The sequence below is a fragment of the Eurytemora carolleeae genome, unplaced genomic scaffold, assembly GCF_000591075.1.
Source record: "Eurytemora carolleeae unplaced genomic scaffold, Eaff_2.0 scaffold1117, whole genome shotgun sequence".
Lineage (NCBI taxonomy): Eukaryota > Metazoa > Arthropoda > Copepoda > Calanoida > Temoridae > Eurytemora > Eurytemora carolleeae.
Genome location: NW_019397005.1, coordinates 24328 through 41676, shown reverse-complemented (window position 1 = coordinate 41676; position 17349 = coordinate 24328). Strand labels below are relative to the sequence as shown.

General features: G+C 34.0%; 2 protein-coding genes across 2 annotated transcripts; both read right to left on the bottom strand.

Annotated features, from left to right (window-relative positions):
- Positions 1–170: 170 nt before the first annotated feature.
- LOC111711034 (mediator of RNA polymerase II transcription subunit 28-like) lies at positions 171–2074 on the bottom strand. Its single transcript, XM_023485266.1, has 3 exons — positions 1987–2074; positions 1322–1428; positions 171–255 (listed from the first exon to the last, which is right to left on the bottom strand). Exons 1-3 carry the CDS (start codon positions 2038–2040, stop codon positions 171–173), a joined length of 246 nt encoding a protein of 81 aa, XP_023341034.1. The 5' UTR covers positions 2041–2074.
- LOC111711032 (transcription initiation protein SPT3 homolog) lies at positions 2046–15571 on the bottom strand. The gene is made up of 12 exons (XM_023485261.1): positions 15458–15571; positions 14993–15113; positions 14535–14603; positions 14215–14285; positions 12431–12491; positions 11673–11729; positions 10775–10856; positions 10224–10313; positions 9721–9774; positions 8852–8914; positions 8437–8507; positions 2046–2458 (listed from the first exon to the last, which is right to left on the bottom strand). The coding sequence occupies exons 1-12, from the start codon at positions 15535–15537 to the stop codon at positions 2342–2344; spliced, it is 936 nt and encodes a 311-aa protein (XP_023341029.1). The 5' UTR covers positions 15538–15571; the 3' UTR covers positions 2046–2341.
- Positions 15572–17349: the final 1778 nt, after the last annotated feature.

The window sequence follows — 17349 nt, the reverse complement described above, 5'->3', positions numbered from 1 at the left end:
ATATAGTCCGCCTTAATAGACAGTAATACAGAAAAAAATCTAGGATCACATTGTGTAAACTACATATAAAAGGCAATCAAAAAGTGTTGAGAACAGAAAAAATCCAAATAATGACAAAAAATAACTAAGAAGTAAAAAATAAAAACATCAAATAGTTTAAAAACTAAAAATCACAATAATATTACCTTCAAGACCATTTCTGGTTTGTAATTGTAAATTAGAAACCGCTTCTGTAGGAAGAAAGTCTCAAGCTGCCTGCAAGTAATATTTTTGTTTATTGTTTATTAACTAAATTTTTGATTTGTTTTCTTCTTTGCTATTGTTGTTTATTAAAACTAAACATTACCTGAAGAAAGTGAAAACAAGTGATTTAATTGAATGGGGGGGGGGGGGGTTTACCAGGCAATTTTTTGCCTTTTTTATACTGTAACTGAAATAATACCTGTTTCCCCACAATTTTCCAGGAGGAAAAAACAGATATAAATATGTCTGTGCCTACCTATCTCTATGTTGATAAATCTAAAATTTTATGGGAATGCAATGTCAGGGAAAAATATTTTAAATCGCTTGGGGCTTCTATTTTTTATATCAAATATTTCAACACAGAAAATTATTACTTGTAATTGAACACTTCACAGGCTCCATGAATGAAAAAAACATCGATAACATTCATCATCAACATTCATAACTTCCACAATAGTATTTATGGTCCTTGGTATTATTTATGGTTCTCTGCTAATTACCTGGCTAGATGAGAGAACTTGTGGTTACCTTATCCTGTATAGTATTTATGGTTCCCTGGTAATTACCTGGTAGATCAGAGAAACTGGTTACTTTATCCCCTACAGTATTTATGGTTCCCTGGTAATTACCTGGCTAGATCACAGAACCTGGTTACTTTATCCTCTATAGTATTTATGGTTCCCTGGTAATTACCTGGCTAGATCACAGAACCTGGTAACTTTATCCTCTATAGTATTTATGGTTCCCTGGTAATTACCTGGCTAGATCAGAGAACCTACTTACTTTATCCTCAGTATTTATGGTTCCCTGGTAATTACCTGGCTAGATCAGAGAACCTGGTTACTTTATCCTCAGTATTTATGGTTCCCTGGTAATTACCTGGCTAGATAAGAGAACCTGGTTACTTTATCCTCTACAGTATTTATGGTTCCCTGGTAATTACCTGGCTAGATAAGAGAACCTGGTTACTTTATCCTCTAATAGTATTATTTATGGTTCCCTGGTCATTACCTGGCTAGATCAGAGAACCTAGTTACTTTATCCTCTATAGTATTGTTTATAGTTTCCTGGTCTTTACCTGGCTAGATCAGAGAACCTAGTTACTTTATCCTCTATAGTATTGTTTATAGTTTCCTGGTCTTTTCCCATCAGATCATCATCTTCCGTCAGGGCAGCAATACTTTTCTAAGAAAATGTTAAGATATTATAAGTGTTCTTAGGGGCGTTAAGGAGCATAAGGAAATTGAATCTGCAAAAGACCCCAATGTGGACCCCCAGAGTGCTGCCAGGTGTGGAAAGCACTGTCCCACACCCGTTTAAAAGCCGGATATTTGCGTGGATTCAGAGGTAATTTTAATCAAATAGATATGTACAATGTACATATGTATTTTGTAATCAAATCAGATCATGTATCCGTGATGGCTGTATCATCGTATATATGTATATAATACAAAGTTCACATTTATTTGGTTATTTTGTGCCATTGATTCATGAAAAGTTAAAATTTACTGTTTCTGAGGCAGAATTCAAATAATTTGTACAGTGCATGAGATGGTTTAATCATGATGGTTCAGCTAAAAATCTTAACAAGTGTTTTGAGATTTTAGCCGGCGCTAATTTTGAACCAGGTATAAACGGTTCAGCAACATGGTTCAAATACTTTAAATTTGGCCTCTGGTTATGCAGCAAAGACAAAAAGTCAAGGGTTTGGTTAGCAATACTCTCTTATATTTAAGCTCTCACCTGAAATGATTCCTCAAACTCCTGTACAAGGTTGGCATTTTCCCCTAAACTCATCTTGATCTGCAAGAAGTCGTGGATTTATAATTTTAAATTACAAAATTGAAAACAAAGAAACGTTTCAAATTCAGAAGCTGAGAAGGTTATTACTTCCTTCCTATAATCAAGCTGGACAGGTTTAGATCTTTTGGGAATTTTGAAGAAACATTTTTTTAACCTTTGGATGGGATTCAACAATCAAGGAACTGATTAAGCTGACATTAATTAATTAAGCCCTTATTGATCTTTAAATTATTTTTACAAAATTTAAAATGATATTGGTGGACATGGAATAACTATTCTAACAGAAAATGAGAAACTAAATTGCTAGAAGCGGAACATTAGGTTCAGGTTGAAGTCCATGTAAAGATTTTCGTCCTCCAAACATAGTTCTAGTTCTCTCTCCATCCTGCAACCTTCGCACAGCCTCACGAACCTAAATAAAATTATTAAATTTATTGGTATCATTCAGTGCTTATTGCTTAAGATCCATTTCATTTTGTTGCCGATCCTGGATCCTAATTTTGTTGCCGACCCTGGAAGTGGAAGGGAAATCTCTTGACAGTACGGATGGGGTCTTAGAATACGTCTCCCCCCCCCCCCCCCCCACTGCCGAGGAGGGGGAGGGGGTAGATAAAGTATTCCCCCCCTCCCCTCCCCTAAGAAAATATCATGAAAATGTGTAGAAAAGAAGCTGACGCAAGCAACATGTGCTAACAGAATAGAAAGCTAAAACTGAAAACAGTGTATAAACAAGATAAACGAGAAAGAAGAAGAAAACTTTGAACAGGAAAATTAGAAGCGGAGTTGAGCTTTACACTATCTATTTTGAATTCACCGATAGCAAATGAAGACAAATACACAGGATGGCAGACATCCCATTACCCCCCCCCCCNCCCCCCCCAACTATGTCCTACTCAAAATAAAACTGGAAAATGTGTAGAACAGCTGACTCAAGCAAAATATAAAATCAAAGTAAGGGAAGAGGGTAGTGACCTTGCTTCTCACCCCTCCTCGTGTTAGTCTGATGATGTTTTCTATTACAGGACTATATCATGGTACTGGAAGAGTCTCCAGGAACAGGCTATATATATGTTATTGTTTTGGTTACATTTATATATTGTTGTGTACTTTACATCTTTCATGTTTCAGATATAAATACTCCTAGGCTTGGGGGTTTTATATATATCAGCTGTTATTGTACATATTCATTTCCAGAGAATATGTGTCACTGACATTATTATGGTAGTACTCAGGTATATTAGTCAGTTTATCAATGGTAGCAGAGCCAACAAGGTTCTGAAAGACCTTGGCTCAGGGTAACAACAGAAAGTCCTGAAAGACTTTGTTCTGTTTAATTAATAGCTGAATTTTTATGCAGAAAGTCCTGTAAGACTTAGTTCTGCAATTATGGCTGGTAAGCTAAATGTTACTCCCCCAAGTCTAAATGAGGCTAAGACTTATGAGTCTTATAAAAAGGAGTTAAAAATGTGGGCTGCTGTCACTGAGGTAGACAAGAAGAAGCAAGGCAATCTGATTGCTCTGTCATTGCCAAATGAAGGCAAGTTTGGCAACAACCTGAAGGAGCGGGTTATGGAAAGGCTCTCTGTCAGTGATCTTAGCTGTGATGATTGATTAACCAAACTGGTTAAGTTTCTTGATGAAGAATTGGCTTCTGATGCAACAACAGATCTAATTGGAAAATGGGATGATTGGTTTGACTTTGTGAGGAAACCAGATCAAACCATGGAGCAATTCATAGGTGAATATGAGTTACTGGTCAGCAGGCTGGAATCTGCTGGGCAGAAACTTAGTGAGCAAGTAAAAGGCTTTGCTCTAATGAGGAAAGCAGGTCTTAGTGATCTGGAAAGGACTTTAATCCTATCAAGATTAGATCTTGAGAAATCTGAATCAATATATAAGGATATAAAGATTCAATGTACTAACCTTCTGGGCAAGGTTTTCAAGCAAGGAAGTGCTTTAAGTACAAATCATACTATCAAGCTAGAACCTGCTTATTTAGCTCAACATGAGGACACTCTAGCTACAATGGGTTACTACAAGAAGTATGATAACAAACAAAGTTGGAGAAAGGATGGAAAATCTGACTGGAAATCCAAAGGTTCTACGAATTTTCCTCGGAAGAATAATTACACTTCAAACAAGAAACAGAATCCGAAGGGTAGAGATGGAAAAACATTGAGATGCAATGTTTGTGGATCATATTTGCATTTGTTCAGGGACTGTCCTGATAAGGAAGAAAGTGTAAACTATGTATCAGAAAAAGATTCATGTGATGATGTATTTGAATCTTTAGAGAAACTTGTTCTTTTCACAGATAATTCAAATGAAATGAACAGATTTACATCTGAATCATTGAATTGTGCTGCTTTAGATACCTGTTGTACATCATCAGTGGCAGGCAAGAACTGGATGAAGGTTTATCTAGAATCACTCCCAGAGGATATGAAGAAGCTAGTTCAAGGACCAAACAAGGGACTGAAATCCTTTCAGTTTGGAAATCTTGGAATCATGCAATCTGAAAATAGCTACAAAATCCCTATTAATCCTGTTGGAAAAGTATCATTCATAGAAATGGATATAATAGATTCAGATATACCTCTGCTACTTTCCAAGAAAGAAATGCCATGAAAGGAGCACTCAATGTTGTGAATCTCACCACTGGAGCAAATTCTCCCTGGCAGAATGGGACTTGTGAGAGAAATCATGCTGTGGTTGATAATATTCTGGAAAGAGTTGAAGATGATTATCCAGAACTTGATATAGAAACTAAGTTAGCATGGGCATGTATGGCAAAGAACAGTTTAATTAATGTCTATGATTACAGTCCTAATCAGCTTGTTTTTGGGAGAAATCCAAAACTCCCAAATATAATTACTGATGGTCCCCCCTCTTGGGAAAATGAGAATGTAAGTGAAGCTTTGCTGAAACATCTGAAAGCTCTACATGCTACAAGAAAAGCCTTCATTGCCTCAGAAAGCTGTGCTAAATTGAAATTAGCACTGAAAAGCAAGGTCAGATGTTCTGCAGAGTTGTACTCTAATGGAGAAATTGTTTATTACAAGAGAGATAATGATTCTACATGGCAGGGACCAGCAAAGGTTGTTTTTTCAGATGGAAAGATTATCTTTTTGCGAAATGGAGGACAGTTGGTTAGAGTTAGTGCCAATAGATTAGTCAAAGTTGGGTCTGAATTGGCTAGTCAAATAAGAAGAGAGGACAGTAACACTGAGATTGAATCTATTAATAATCCAATAATTTCTCCCAGTATAGATGCCAGAGACACTAAACAAACAGAAGATGAAACCCCACTCATCAGTGAGGATCTTGGTGTTGCAAATGAACCCAGTGATGAAACCAGAAAAAGAAAAGCTGTTGGATTTGGAGATGATCAGAAAGTTTTAAAGCACAGTAAGATCTGTCTAAAGAAAGATGAAAAGATTAGATTCAAAGATCAAGATGATTGTTGGACTGACGGTATTGTCACTGGTAGAGGTGGAAAAGCTACTGGCAAACATGCCGATTGGTACAACATAGCACGTATAGATAACTCTGAAGAACTTTGTGTAAATCTAAGGCAAACAGAATTTGAGATTATTGATGACGTCCTTGAAGAAGTTCATGTAGTTAATGTTCCAAAAGAAAAGAAGAATAGTCAAGAATGCTTACAAGCTAAGCTGCAGGAATTAGCCAAGTTAAAGGAATTTAATGTTTATGAAATAGTTGATGAGAATGGCCAAGAGACAATATCAACTACATGGGTGTTGACTATGAAAAATGATGATATCCGTGCTAGGCTTGTGGCTAGAGGATTTGAAGAGGAAGATGAAGTAGACAAAACTTCACCAACTATGATAAAGTCTACATTGAGATTGATTTTGGCTGTTGGTGCCATGAAAGACTGGCCATTACAAACCACAGACATTAAATCTGCTTTCTTGCAAGGGTCTGAAATGAGCAGAATTGTACACATTAAACCTCCCAAAGAAGCTTATTTGCCCAAAGGAAAAATCTGGAAGTTGCGCAAATGCTTATATGGCTTGAGAGATGCTTCAAGACAATGGTATTTGAGAGTCAGAGAGAGTCTGCTATCTCATAACTGCACTCAATCTCTTCTTGATCCTGGTTTGTTTTTCTACTCAAGAGAAGGAAAGCTGGAAGGTTTAATAGGTTTACATGTGGATGATTTCTTACATTGTGGATCAGATAATTTTGATGCAGATGTGATAGTTCCAGTTATGCAGCTCTTTAAGGTTGGAAAGAATGAGAAGAATAGTTTTCTTTACACAGGATTCTCAATCAAGCAGAAACCCTCAGGAATCATCTTAGATCAGTTTGAGTATGTGAGGAACATAGATATACCAACCATGGAATCCAAAAGAGTTGTGAACAAAAATGAAGACCTAACTGCTAGTGAGCTTTCTGAACTGAGAAAGATCTGTGGATCTTTAAACTGGGTTGTCATGGCCACCAGACCAGATTTATCCTTTGATCTGATTGAACTGTCTACTAAACAACAGAAAGGAAAGGTGTCAGATCTAGCTAAAGCTAGAAAAATCATGTTGAGTATGGATCCAGGGGATTGCAAAATTTTTATACCCAAACTGGATGAGAACTCTGTTGAATTCAGAGTATATACAGATGCTAGCTTTGGGAATCTAGACAATGGAGCAGGTTCAATGGGAGGACATGTGGTCTTTCTGAAAGACAAGTTTGGTAACAGTGTTCCAATTGATTGGAAGTCAAGAAAAATAAAGAGAATTGTTCGTTCTACTCTTGCTGCTGAAGCATTAAGTCTGGGTGATGGACTTGATACTGGATTGTTTCTGAAAGAAATGTTCAAGGAAATCATGGGACCCAAAGCTGCTCAAGCTCCCATAATTGCTATTGTGGACAATAAGAGTGTTGAGGTTAATCTGAGATCAACATCCTCCGTGGAAGATAAGAGGCTCAGAAGAGATCTTAATCTTATCAAACAGATGATTGACAGAAAAGAAGTAGAAGCTGTACAATGGGTTGATGGGCAACATCAACTGGCAGATGCTCTTACCAAGAAAGGAGTGAATCCTTCTAAACTTCTTTCAGTAGTCCAAACAGGAAGGATTGTTTAAAAAAAAAAGAAAAAAGAAAGAGAGAAAGAAAAGTTTTATTTTAGTAATGTAGAAGAGAATGCTGAAATATTCTCTTAGATATTTTATCCTGTGTAAATGTGGTTTTATTTCCTTTGTTTCATGCAATCTGGAATGCTGAAATATTCTATGTATAATTAAACTGTTTTTATTTATGGCTGATTTTACAGGTATTACAATTATTTTAAGAATGTCTGGAGATGAAATTGTGTACACAATGACAAGAGTTTACAATCCTAAGACAAGAGTACATTATGTTAAAGATTCTAGGTCTGCTGAGAGTCAAATCAAGTGTCTCTATATTGGAAGTAGTGAACTGTGTGGTGATGTTGAAGAGATTAGAGTTAGATCTGATGTAGCAAATGATTTTTTGCTTGCTACTGGTGATGATCTATTGTTCTGGGCAGAGATTCTGGTAGATCAGATTGAGAAGGCAACTTCACAACTTTATATCATCTTAGATATAGGCTATGAGCTAATCCTTCAGCATCTGCCTACTGCAATTGTGCAGTTTGCTGATCTGATGGCTGGTTTTTGTGATATGAAAGGGCACAAGTTAGCTCTAGCTACTATGACAATTATTCCAGAACTGCAACATTTAAAAGAGAAAATTCTTGAAGTAAACAAAGGGTTTAATGAGAAAAAGATGCTGAAGAGGACAAGAAGAAGGAGAGGGGACTAAAGAGGAAGAGAAGAGAATAGAGGGAATGTTAGTCTGATGATGTTTTCTATTACAGGACTATATCATGATACTGGAAGAGTCTCCAGGAACAGGCTATATATATGTTATTGTTTTGGTTACATTTATATATTGTTGTGTACTTTACATCTTTCATGTTTCAGATATAAATACTCCTAGGCTTTGGGGTTTTATATATATCAGCTATTATTGTACATATTCATTTCCAGAGAATATGTGTCACTGACATTATTATGGTAGTACTCAGGTATATTAGTCAGTTTATCACCTCGTGCATTCAAGAATTCAGAATAGGTCTGAGATAAAGAATTCAAAAATAGTTCTTTCTCCTGGAACTTGGCTAGCTGCCGGGACATAAAAAAAATCATTTCTTTTTATTTTCATAATTTGCCAAAGTGTGATCGATGGATGGACGAGGAATAAATGATCAAGAAGAAAGAAGGAAAAACAAGAAATATAGAAGTCTCAAAATGTTTCCATCTGATATCATACAGTAAAATATTGTAAAATGTAATTAAAATAAGTTATTAAAGTTAAAAGAAGTGATAATAATGATAAATTTACCTCAGCAGGTGTTAAAGGACAACCGGAGTAATCTGAGTTCTTTATTCCTTCATTCTTATCACGTACAGGTACTAAACAGTATACAAAATTCAATCAGGGACGTATATTTTTCAGATTTTTTAGAAAATAAAATACATGAAATAAACTGGCAAATGTTTATTACACAATAAAGGTACATACTGAGTATTGACAGTACATTCAAAAAAAAAGCAAGAAAGGTAAGTTTGTATCAAATAATAGAGGTACATAATATAATATCATAATACACGTTTTTTCATCCTTTTTGTTACTTTTCACCCAATTTTACTTAAACACATAATTTCTAGTGAAAATAATGATTTTTGACTGAGAGGGGAGAGGGGGGGGGGCAGATTTTCAATAAAATATACACCACTGTAGAAGAATTAAATTAGACCTGCTAGGTTCGGAAATGCTGTGTTAATACTCTGTATAGGCAACAGACGGTTCAGTTTATCCACTAGAAAAGATTTTCAATAATATCAAATATTAAAAATATTAAAATTGAGGTCTAGGACAAATGATGTGTAGGACAAATGATTTTTAGGACAAATGATTTGTAGGAAAAATGATTTGTAGGACAAATGATTTGTAGGACAAATGATGTGTAGGACAAATGATTTGTAGGACAAATGATGTGTAGGACAAGTAATGTGTAGAACAAATGATTTGTAGAGCAAATGATGTTTCCCCCGTCTCTGTAGGACAAACGATATTTATGACAAATGATGTGTAGGACAAATGATTTGTAGGACAAATGATTTGTAGGACAAATGATTTGTAGGACGAATGATTTGTAGGACGAATGATTTGTAGGACAAAAGATTTGTAGGACAAATGATTTGTAAGACAAATAATTGTAGGACAAATAATTGTAGGACAAATAATTGTAGGACAAATAATTGTAGGACACATGATTGTAGGACAAATGACATAGCGCCAGAGAAAACAAATCATTAAGCAAAAAAAAAAAAATTTAAAAACAAGCCATGATTTCATAATAGAGTAGATTCTTAGTTAAATTAGTCCCAATGTATCTCAAGATTCAGGCTTTAATTCAGACTTAATGGCAATTGACAGTTTACTAATTATTAATATATAAAAAAGAAACCTCCGGAAACGCATCAAAGTGAATATGCAACACTGATTTGAAACCAATTGACCAAACTTGGCAGATAGATTGATTAATTGATTGAACGATTGAAAGATTGATTAGTTCATATATCTATTTAAAGATTTATTGATTAATTGATTGTTTAAGTGTACCTGAGTTGAATGAAGAATCTCGTCTGACAACTAGGCAGAGTTCTATAAGTTGACCTGCACAACAAATAGTTGGTTGCAAAATATCAATTTATTACAACAAACTGAAATATTCTCATAATAAACTTTTGGATGAAAAGGCAACATTTTTCAATTCAATCATTTTTACTGGAAAAGACAGAAAAAAATGAGAACTTTGCCGAAAAAATTTCCGATTTAATTTTGTTTTCAAAATCCATCAATAAATATTTTAAAAATCTCCAAATTAGTTTTGCAGTTTACAGAAAAAAGACGGTTTGAAATCAATATTAAAAACTGGAATTTTTGCGAAGAAAAAGGGGCACGAAGAAAGCCTTTAATGTAACAAAACTATATTCTTAGGTCAGAATTGATTAAATAATTGTCTGGTACACTATCGGCCTAACTATAGAATCAGTACAACCATTTACTGCTGTCAATTAATTCCTACCTCTGGTTGTCCATTATAAAGTTGGTTAAAAGTTTACCTAAGGTTTCATATGCTAAATAACAAATAACATCATTGGTCAGTTTTTCTAGTTTAATGTCCAGGGTGTCTACCACATCCTGTAGGGAACCTAGTACAGAACAGTTAATAAACCTAGTACATACAATAACATAACTCTGTGTACGCTGCATTGGACAGTACATATTTAAAGTGTTGTTCACAGATAATTAGCTAATATTTATATATTAAGCTTTTCCAAGCCCAATATATTTAAAGAATAAAGAAAAAGTACTAAAGGATTGTGATGCTAAAAAAAATAAAAAATCAGAATATTTTAAAATGTTTTATTTTTAAAAATTGAGATAAGGATTTTTCCAAAAGATATTGAGTCTTTGGTACAAACTCTGATTTTCTAATCCTTATATCTATATAACCCAATATTGTAGACCTTAAACATTTCAAATTTTGAATTTAAATTGATCAAATAAATAAAGTTTGAAATATCAAAGATTTGAACCATCCGGTTGAAAAGAAGTTTTAAGTTTGTGGCGAAAAATGAATTCCTTTGTATTGAAAAAAATAAAGACTTACTCTGGAACCACTGTGAGTATTTTCCTCTAAAAGAAACACGTCTGGCTTTACAGAAATCCAGATACTTTCTTTCATCCAAATTCTAATCCAACCGTACGTTTGGGTCTTCAGTAGACAAACAGGTAGACAAACAGGTAGACAAACAGGTAGACAAACAGGTAGACAAACAAGTAGACAAACAGGTAGACAGGTAGAGAAACAGATAAAGAGGTAGACAAACAGCGTAAACAGAAAAGGCCAACAGCTGAAAGGGTAACAGAAAAGGTCACCAATTGAAAGGGCAAACAGAAAAGGAGACCTGTTGAAAGATTAAACAGAAAAGGAGACCAGTTGAAAGGGCAAACAGAAAAGGAGACCAGTTGAAAGGGTAAACAGAAAAGGAGACCAGTTGAAAGGGCAAACAGAAAAGGAGACCAGTTGAAAGGGTAAACAGAAAAGGAGACTAGTTGAAAGGGTAAACAGAAAAGGAGACCAGTTGAAAGGAAAAAAAGCAAAAGGTTAACAGAAGACAGGGTAAACAGAAAAAGAGAACAGATAAAAGGCTTAACAGATAAGGTTACAAGCTGAAAGAGTTAACAGAAAAGGTCACTAGTTAAAAGGGTAAACAGATAAGATTACCAGATGAAAGACTTACCGGAAATGGTTACGAGCTGAAAGAGTTACAAGAAAAGGTCACTAGTGAAAAGGGTAAACAGAAAGGATTACCAAATAAAAGGTTTACGAAGGTTACCAGCTGAAAGAGTTAACAGAAAAGGTCACCAGATAACTAGACATTAAGATGACAAAGCTGACAGAAAGGAACAACATTAAGCACAAGATGTATAAGCCCGGAAGATTTGATAATACAATATGGCGGAACTGTAACTTGTTTGAATACTGAAAACACAATTACTGTTTCCTTGGTTATTCTGTCATGCCTCACCAACCTCTCATGGTAAACTTCATCATAGTGCTCCTGTATCATGTACTGAAGTTCATCTACAGCAATTTGGTTGATTCAAATTGGCCAAATCAATCAACAAGTGTTTTCAAAAATTTATTTGTTGATAAAAGACTGATTGATTAAGCGAAATTTTAGATGACCCTATATGCAAAGATGGCATTGCCTGATTAACAACGGTACCTTTGATACCTTAACATTATCAATAATGTGGATTATTCAATTTGATTACGAATAAAAAACTAGTTCAAAGATTGATTAAATTGATCTATTTGCCGTTTTTTGTTTTTATGGATTGGTTAATTTAAAGATTACTTACGTTAATGCATGCAAAATAACCTGTTCTATGAATTTAAATTTTTTTTTAAAGATAGTAATGAATTGATTGATTTTAAGACAGGCTTAGTTGATTGATTTAAAGATTTTTTACCAGTTAGAGCTTAGATTGAAAGACTAATTTTCTTAGAGATTATTCTATTGATATGTTAGTTCACTGCTTACTTTAGGCAAAACAAGTGCCCGTCGTTGCCCGAGGAGAGTTAAAACATTTTTTAAAATTTAAATATTGAAAGAAAGACAAATTTCTAATTTTAAAAAATAAAATTGATATTATTTCAACTAATGGTACAGCAGTTTAACCAGCTATAGCTAACATATTTATAATATAGATTTTGATCTGAAAACTATTGATAGATTTCAAGATAACTTTTATATTCCTTGTCACAAGCTGCGAGGAGAACTCCTGTTTCGTCGATCTTCTCAAGAAAGTTACGGCATCTAAAATGTTTTTAATAATTCAATATTCAGTATATATCATACATAATACATGTAATTCAGAATTTTAAAGATGAAAAATTTATCAATCAGCATAAAATATTATTCATTTCTGGAAACCAAACCTGGATGAACCAAACGCTGGTTACTGGGCATTAAACCATACAATAGTTTGGGTATCGCTCTTGGGCATAGACCAAACCAAATTAAATGCCAAAAACCAAGCTTTTTTTCGAAAAATCTTAACATAATCAAAAAGTTTTTAATTATACATAAACGTCTTAGTAATTAAACTTTAATTGAGATTAAGACTTCGTCTTTTTAGTTTTTCTAAATTTCATAAATTCTTAAACTTGCACATAACAAATTGCAGCTTTATATAAAGATAGACAAATTTTATATCATTACACAGGTGTAGCATGTACTAATCTAGCTATATAAGCACCAATTCACAAAACATAATAGTTTTTGTGAAATACTTGAATAATAAAATACAATAAAACACAAACCACTTCATTCTTGCATGATGCAGGATCTTGGTGGAGAATTTTTTAACGTATCAACGTAGTTAGATTCGTACATGATACACATGAAAAATGGTATAAAGTTTGTCTATCTCTATCATAGAGAATAGAATATATAGAGAGGAATTTAATTGAAAAAAGTGTAAAACGGCCATTTTGTTGTACTGTTTCCATACTGCAGGTGTACTTCACTTATTTATGCTATATAACCTGTTGGGCCCTGGAATATCATTATATAGAAAATCTAAAATTATTGTTATAAGAAAACCAAATTATGAAATAGGCTGGTTTCATAATTGACCAATGATCATTTCACATATATACTCTATGCCTTCCACTTTACAAACGATGATTTTCCGTTAAAACTATAAATCAAATGATGTTTTTATTCAACTAATTCATTATAAAGTTTATTTAAGAGTTTAAAAAATTCGAAATTGAAATGAATAGTCTAGGGAACATACTGTATTAATTTTTCTAAGATCTTAAATTATTTCTAAGATCTTAAATTGTTCTAAGATCTTAAATTATTCTAAGATCTTAAATTATGTTCTAAGATCTTAAATTATTTTTCTAAGATCTTAAATTATGTTCTAAGATCTTAAATTATTTTCTAAGATCTTAAATTATGTTCTAAGATCTTAAATTATGTANTTTCACATTTAACACTTCTTGATTTTGTTTTCCATAATTACGTCGGCTAATTAGCATCAAGACGACATAGTTTAACTAATGGAATGCCATACTTACGTCGAACTTTCAATGTTCTTCGTCAGTACAATCGTAGTTTCTTACATATTGCATAAATTGACAGTATACCATTGTTACATAAAAACTTTAGAATGCTTGCTCAATCTGATTTTCCACATTAAATGCTCAATTATATGCAGACTCGGTGACTCGAGAATATATGTACACAATAGCATCGTTAAATAGTTGTATTAAATATATGTGAACAATTTTGTACAATTAATATAATCTCGATACGGAGATAATAAATATCTAGATCTCAAAAAAAATGTACTCTACTGCATATAATTTGTGAACATTTACATGATTTGTACACTTTGAACTCCCTTTTAGGCTGAAAGGGACTGAAAAATTTCATACCGAGAGATTCTTTTAATTCCTCTCTATATATTCTATTCTCTATGATCTCTATAAAAAAGATGCAAAACTTATTTTAAACCCCTGATGTTCACCTAACGGTAGTTTTCAGTTGTCGTTCCCAGGTTTCTCCTTTCTCAAGCAAACTGAGTTCATCTTTTTTATCCTGGATAAATTGTTTCCATGAATTCATAATACAAAAATACAAAAATACAACTGATAAGAGTAGAAAGAAGGGGAAATACAAAAAACTTTAGCGGGTGTCCAGAGAATAAACTAAATTAATTCATTATTTTGGGGCCATCCTCAAACATTTTTCAATTATTAATTTTATCGTGGAACTGTATGGAAAAGAATTTTGTCTGAAATTCGTTTCTTGGGAATCGAAAAAGAAATGTTTATTTTTATTTTTTACCTTGATTTTCAGGTATTGGATAAGACGTTGGATTTTGATTGGACTTTTCCGCATCAAATACAGAATATCCTAAAAATAAAATAATTATCAAAAAATTGTATAAAAGAAATATTTATGAACTAGGGTTTCAAAATTGAAAACCTGAACAAGATATCTTCTAAAAATCATGTAGAATTTTATCAAAATAAAGTTTACATGGTCTGTTTACTTATTTTCCAATGAGCCTACATTTAACGAGTTAAATGCTCGATTTACAACCAACAGTACCTCTATCTCGAGCAAAACTAATAGTTAATAAAAGCTACTTCCTTGCGAAAGTGGTTTGCATATTTCAAGATATCTTTTTTATTGTTACTCAGAAAAGGGTTTTAAGGGTAGCATTGTGAATCAGGCACTTTAAATGAAGGGCTAATTGAATTTACTTTAACAGTCCCTTTATGTAAAAGATGGTTTAGTACCTCTATAATGAGTATCTTTGATCCTCTGTTTTCTGCCAGGTTTGTTGCAAGATGTATAATTGTACGTAGTTGAGCGAGGACAACTTGTTCAACTATACGAGCAGAATCAGGGTTCGGTCGTCTAGAATAATAAGGTTGAACGAGGACAACATGTTCATGTTCAACTATACGAGCAGAATCAGGGTTTGGTCGTCTAGAATAATAAGGTTGAACGAGGACAACATGTTCAACTATATGAGCAGAATCAGGGTTCGGTCGTCTAGAATAATAAGGTTGAGCAAGAACAACATGTATACTTCAGAAGAAAGAGCAAATAGAAATTATTCTACTAAGTACTTCAGAATCGCAAATAATACTACTAAGTACTTCAGAAGAGCAAATTAAAGCACTAAGTACTTCAGAAGAGCAAATAAAACCACTAAGTACAATTCAGAAGCAGATTAATTACAAGATTAAGTTAATGACCTGAAGTCCCCGAAAGCGTACATCATCTGCTGCGTATCTGAGAGTCCTGGTGGGCCAGCTGATGATTTATTTCCGTCCATTGCAGATTTTCTAGAATTATAGTTCGTGTACGACGATCAGGATTTTAGATTTAAGATTTCCCTATATCGGTCTCTGTTTTAGGCTTTTGTGATTTTAGGTGACCCAACATCACGCAACCATTAAGAACAATCAATTTTCAGATACCGATGAGCGAGATTAACTGAGATCAGAGTGATTTCATGATAATTGGAGATTTTTGGGATATATAAAATTAGTGCCGAGTAAATAACGGCTACCGCTCGATCACAATAGTATATCCAATTATCTTAGAACCTTCCACTCGATATTGGAGTATTCATATGTTTCAAAACCGTAGCGTCCTTCAAAATAACAATAGTGAAGTCAAACATATTCATTTGGAATCTTAAATCTTAAATATTGTGGGTCTGTCTTAGAGAACGATTATTGCCCCCCCCCCCCTTCTTATCAATTTTGGGAATGACCTAGATTTCAACTATTTTCAACAAAGAAATATTTATTTTGGATTGTTTCAGGATTAGGTTAGGACAATATCTGGGACAGGCTAGGGGGGCCGAGCGCTGCGGCCAGAACAGCTTTGCAAACATTTAGTCTCCGACAAACCGATGGCAAAATATAAATCCAGAATATTTTACCCGCCAACTTCGCCATGGCATATAAAGTCGGTAAAAATGTTTCCAAGGAGGCCTTTAATTTAATTTCAACAATTTTCAAAACAAATTAGTATATATTTAAGGTCAGGTTAGGTTCAGATACTTTCTGGGCCGAGGGACCTGGGCCGAGCACCGCAGTTAAATATGAGATGAGGTGGGGAGGGGGGCGGGGTCCAAAACTCGTTCTCTAGGAAATTACTAATATTGTTTTACTTTTATTTATTATGAATAAAGCTACCATTAAATGAAAGTCTAACAATGTGTAAGATTTTAGATTCAAAATGAATAACTACACATTAAATGGCATTAATACTAAAAGTCCCAATGTGAACACAAATAAGTAGTTTTTCTGTTAAATAAGCTTCGGTTTTTTATTGTGGAATGGAATGGGATGGAATCGGTAGAATTTGTGTTTTGAAAAGAAAAACGTTATACTTGCGGCATTAGTACGTAAAATCGGTCGTCTTCGATCTCTAGAAATTATTTATGGATGGACTATAAAAGTTTATAAATCCAGTTTTTACTCTTGTCTTCAATTTGATCCGTTAAATTTAACCTCTTTTCTGAACGCCCCTCCCCTATTTCTCTATCCTCATTTTAGATGCCTTCCTCTGTGCGCTTAGCGAACGGGTTACGTAAACAGATGGCGGGGTGGCAGGACCTTCGCGTACCCCCCCCCCCCCTGAGATTTCAGAATAGCTTCTCAATAGCACTTAAGGGAAAGAACTAAGTGCAAAATAGGAAAGTTAAAAAAATAGCATACGGCACGTCTTTTGGTTCCTAAATCTGGATTTTTTTGTTCCGAAATAATCCTGTAAATGTAATAATACTGTATCCGCCCCTGTTACTTTATATGAATGAAATATATGAATGAAAATCATTCATCAACATTTTAAGAATCTAGCTACTACTATGACTACTTTAAGTTAAGTTTGGCTACGGTGATGATACTTTACATTTCTTAGTGTTCATGACATTTCATAGCCAGGACATAATTAATAACATATAGGACATTTTATAATCATAGCTGCAAGATACAGGGTGTCCCACGAAACATGACATGGCAAGACAAATTGAATGTCGTCTTCGAAAGCTGAATTTATTTGTGACATTATGTCGTCAACCTACTTTAACATGTATGATTCTTGAAACAATAATATTCAAGGGCGTATACAGGGG

Bases quoted from the DNA above. Each gene is read 5' to 3' on its own strand.
- LOC111711034 (XM_023485266.1), bottom strand. From the start codon at position 2,040: ATGAGTTTAGGGGAAAATGCCAACCTTGTACAGGAGTTTGAGGAATCA. The intron at 1,429-1,986 runs GTGAGAGCTTAA...ACATTTTCTTAG, and splicing joins AGTTTGAGGAATCATTTCAG to AAAAGTATTGCTGCCCTGAC. The intron at 256-1,321 runs GTAAAGACCAGG...TATTACTTGCAG, and splicing joins AGGTTCTCTGATCTAGCCAG to GCAGCTTGAGACTTTCTTCC.
- LOC111711032 (XM_023485261.1), bottom strand. From the start codon at position 15,537: ATGGACGGAAATAAATCATCAGCTGGCCCACCAGGACTCTCAGATACG. The intron at 14,286-14,534 runs GTAAAAAATAAA...CAATTTATCCAG, and splicing joins TCCAATACCTGAAAATCAAG to GATAAAAAAGATGAACTCAG. The intron at 8,508-8,851 runs GTCTAATTTAAT...TATACTGTTTAG, and splicing joins AGCATTTCCGAACCTAGCAG to TACCTGTACGTGATAAGAAT.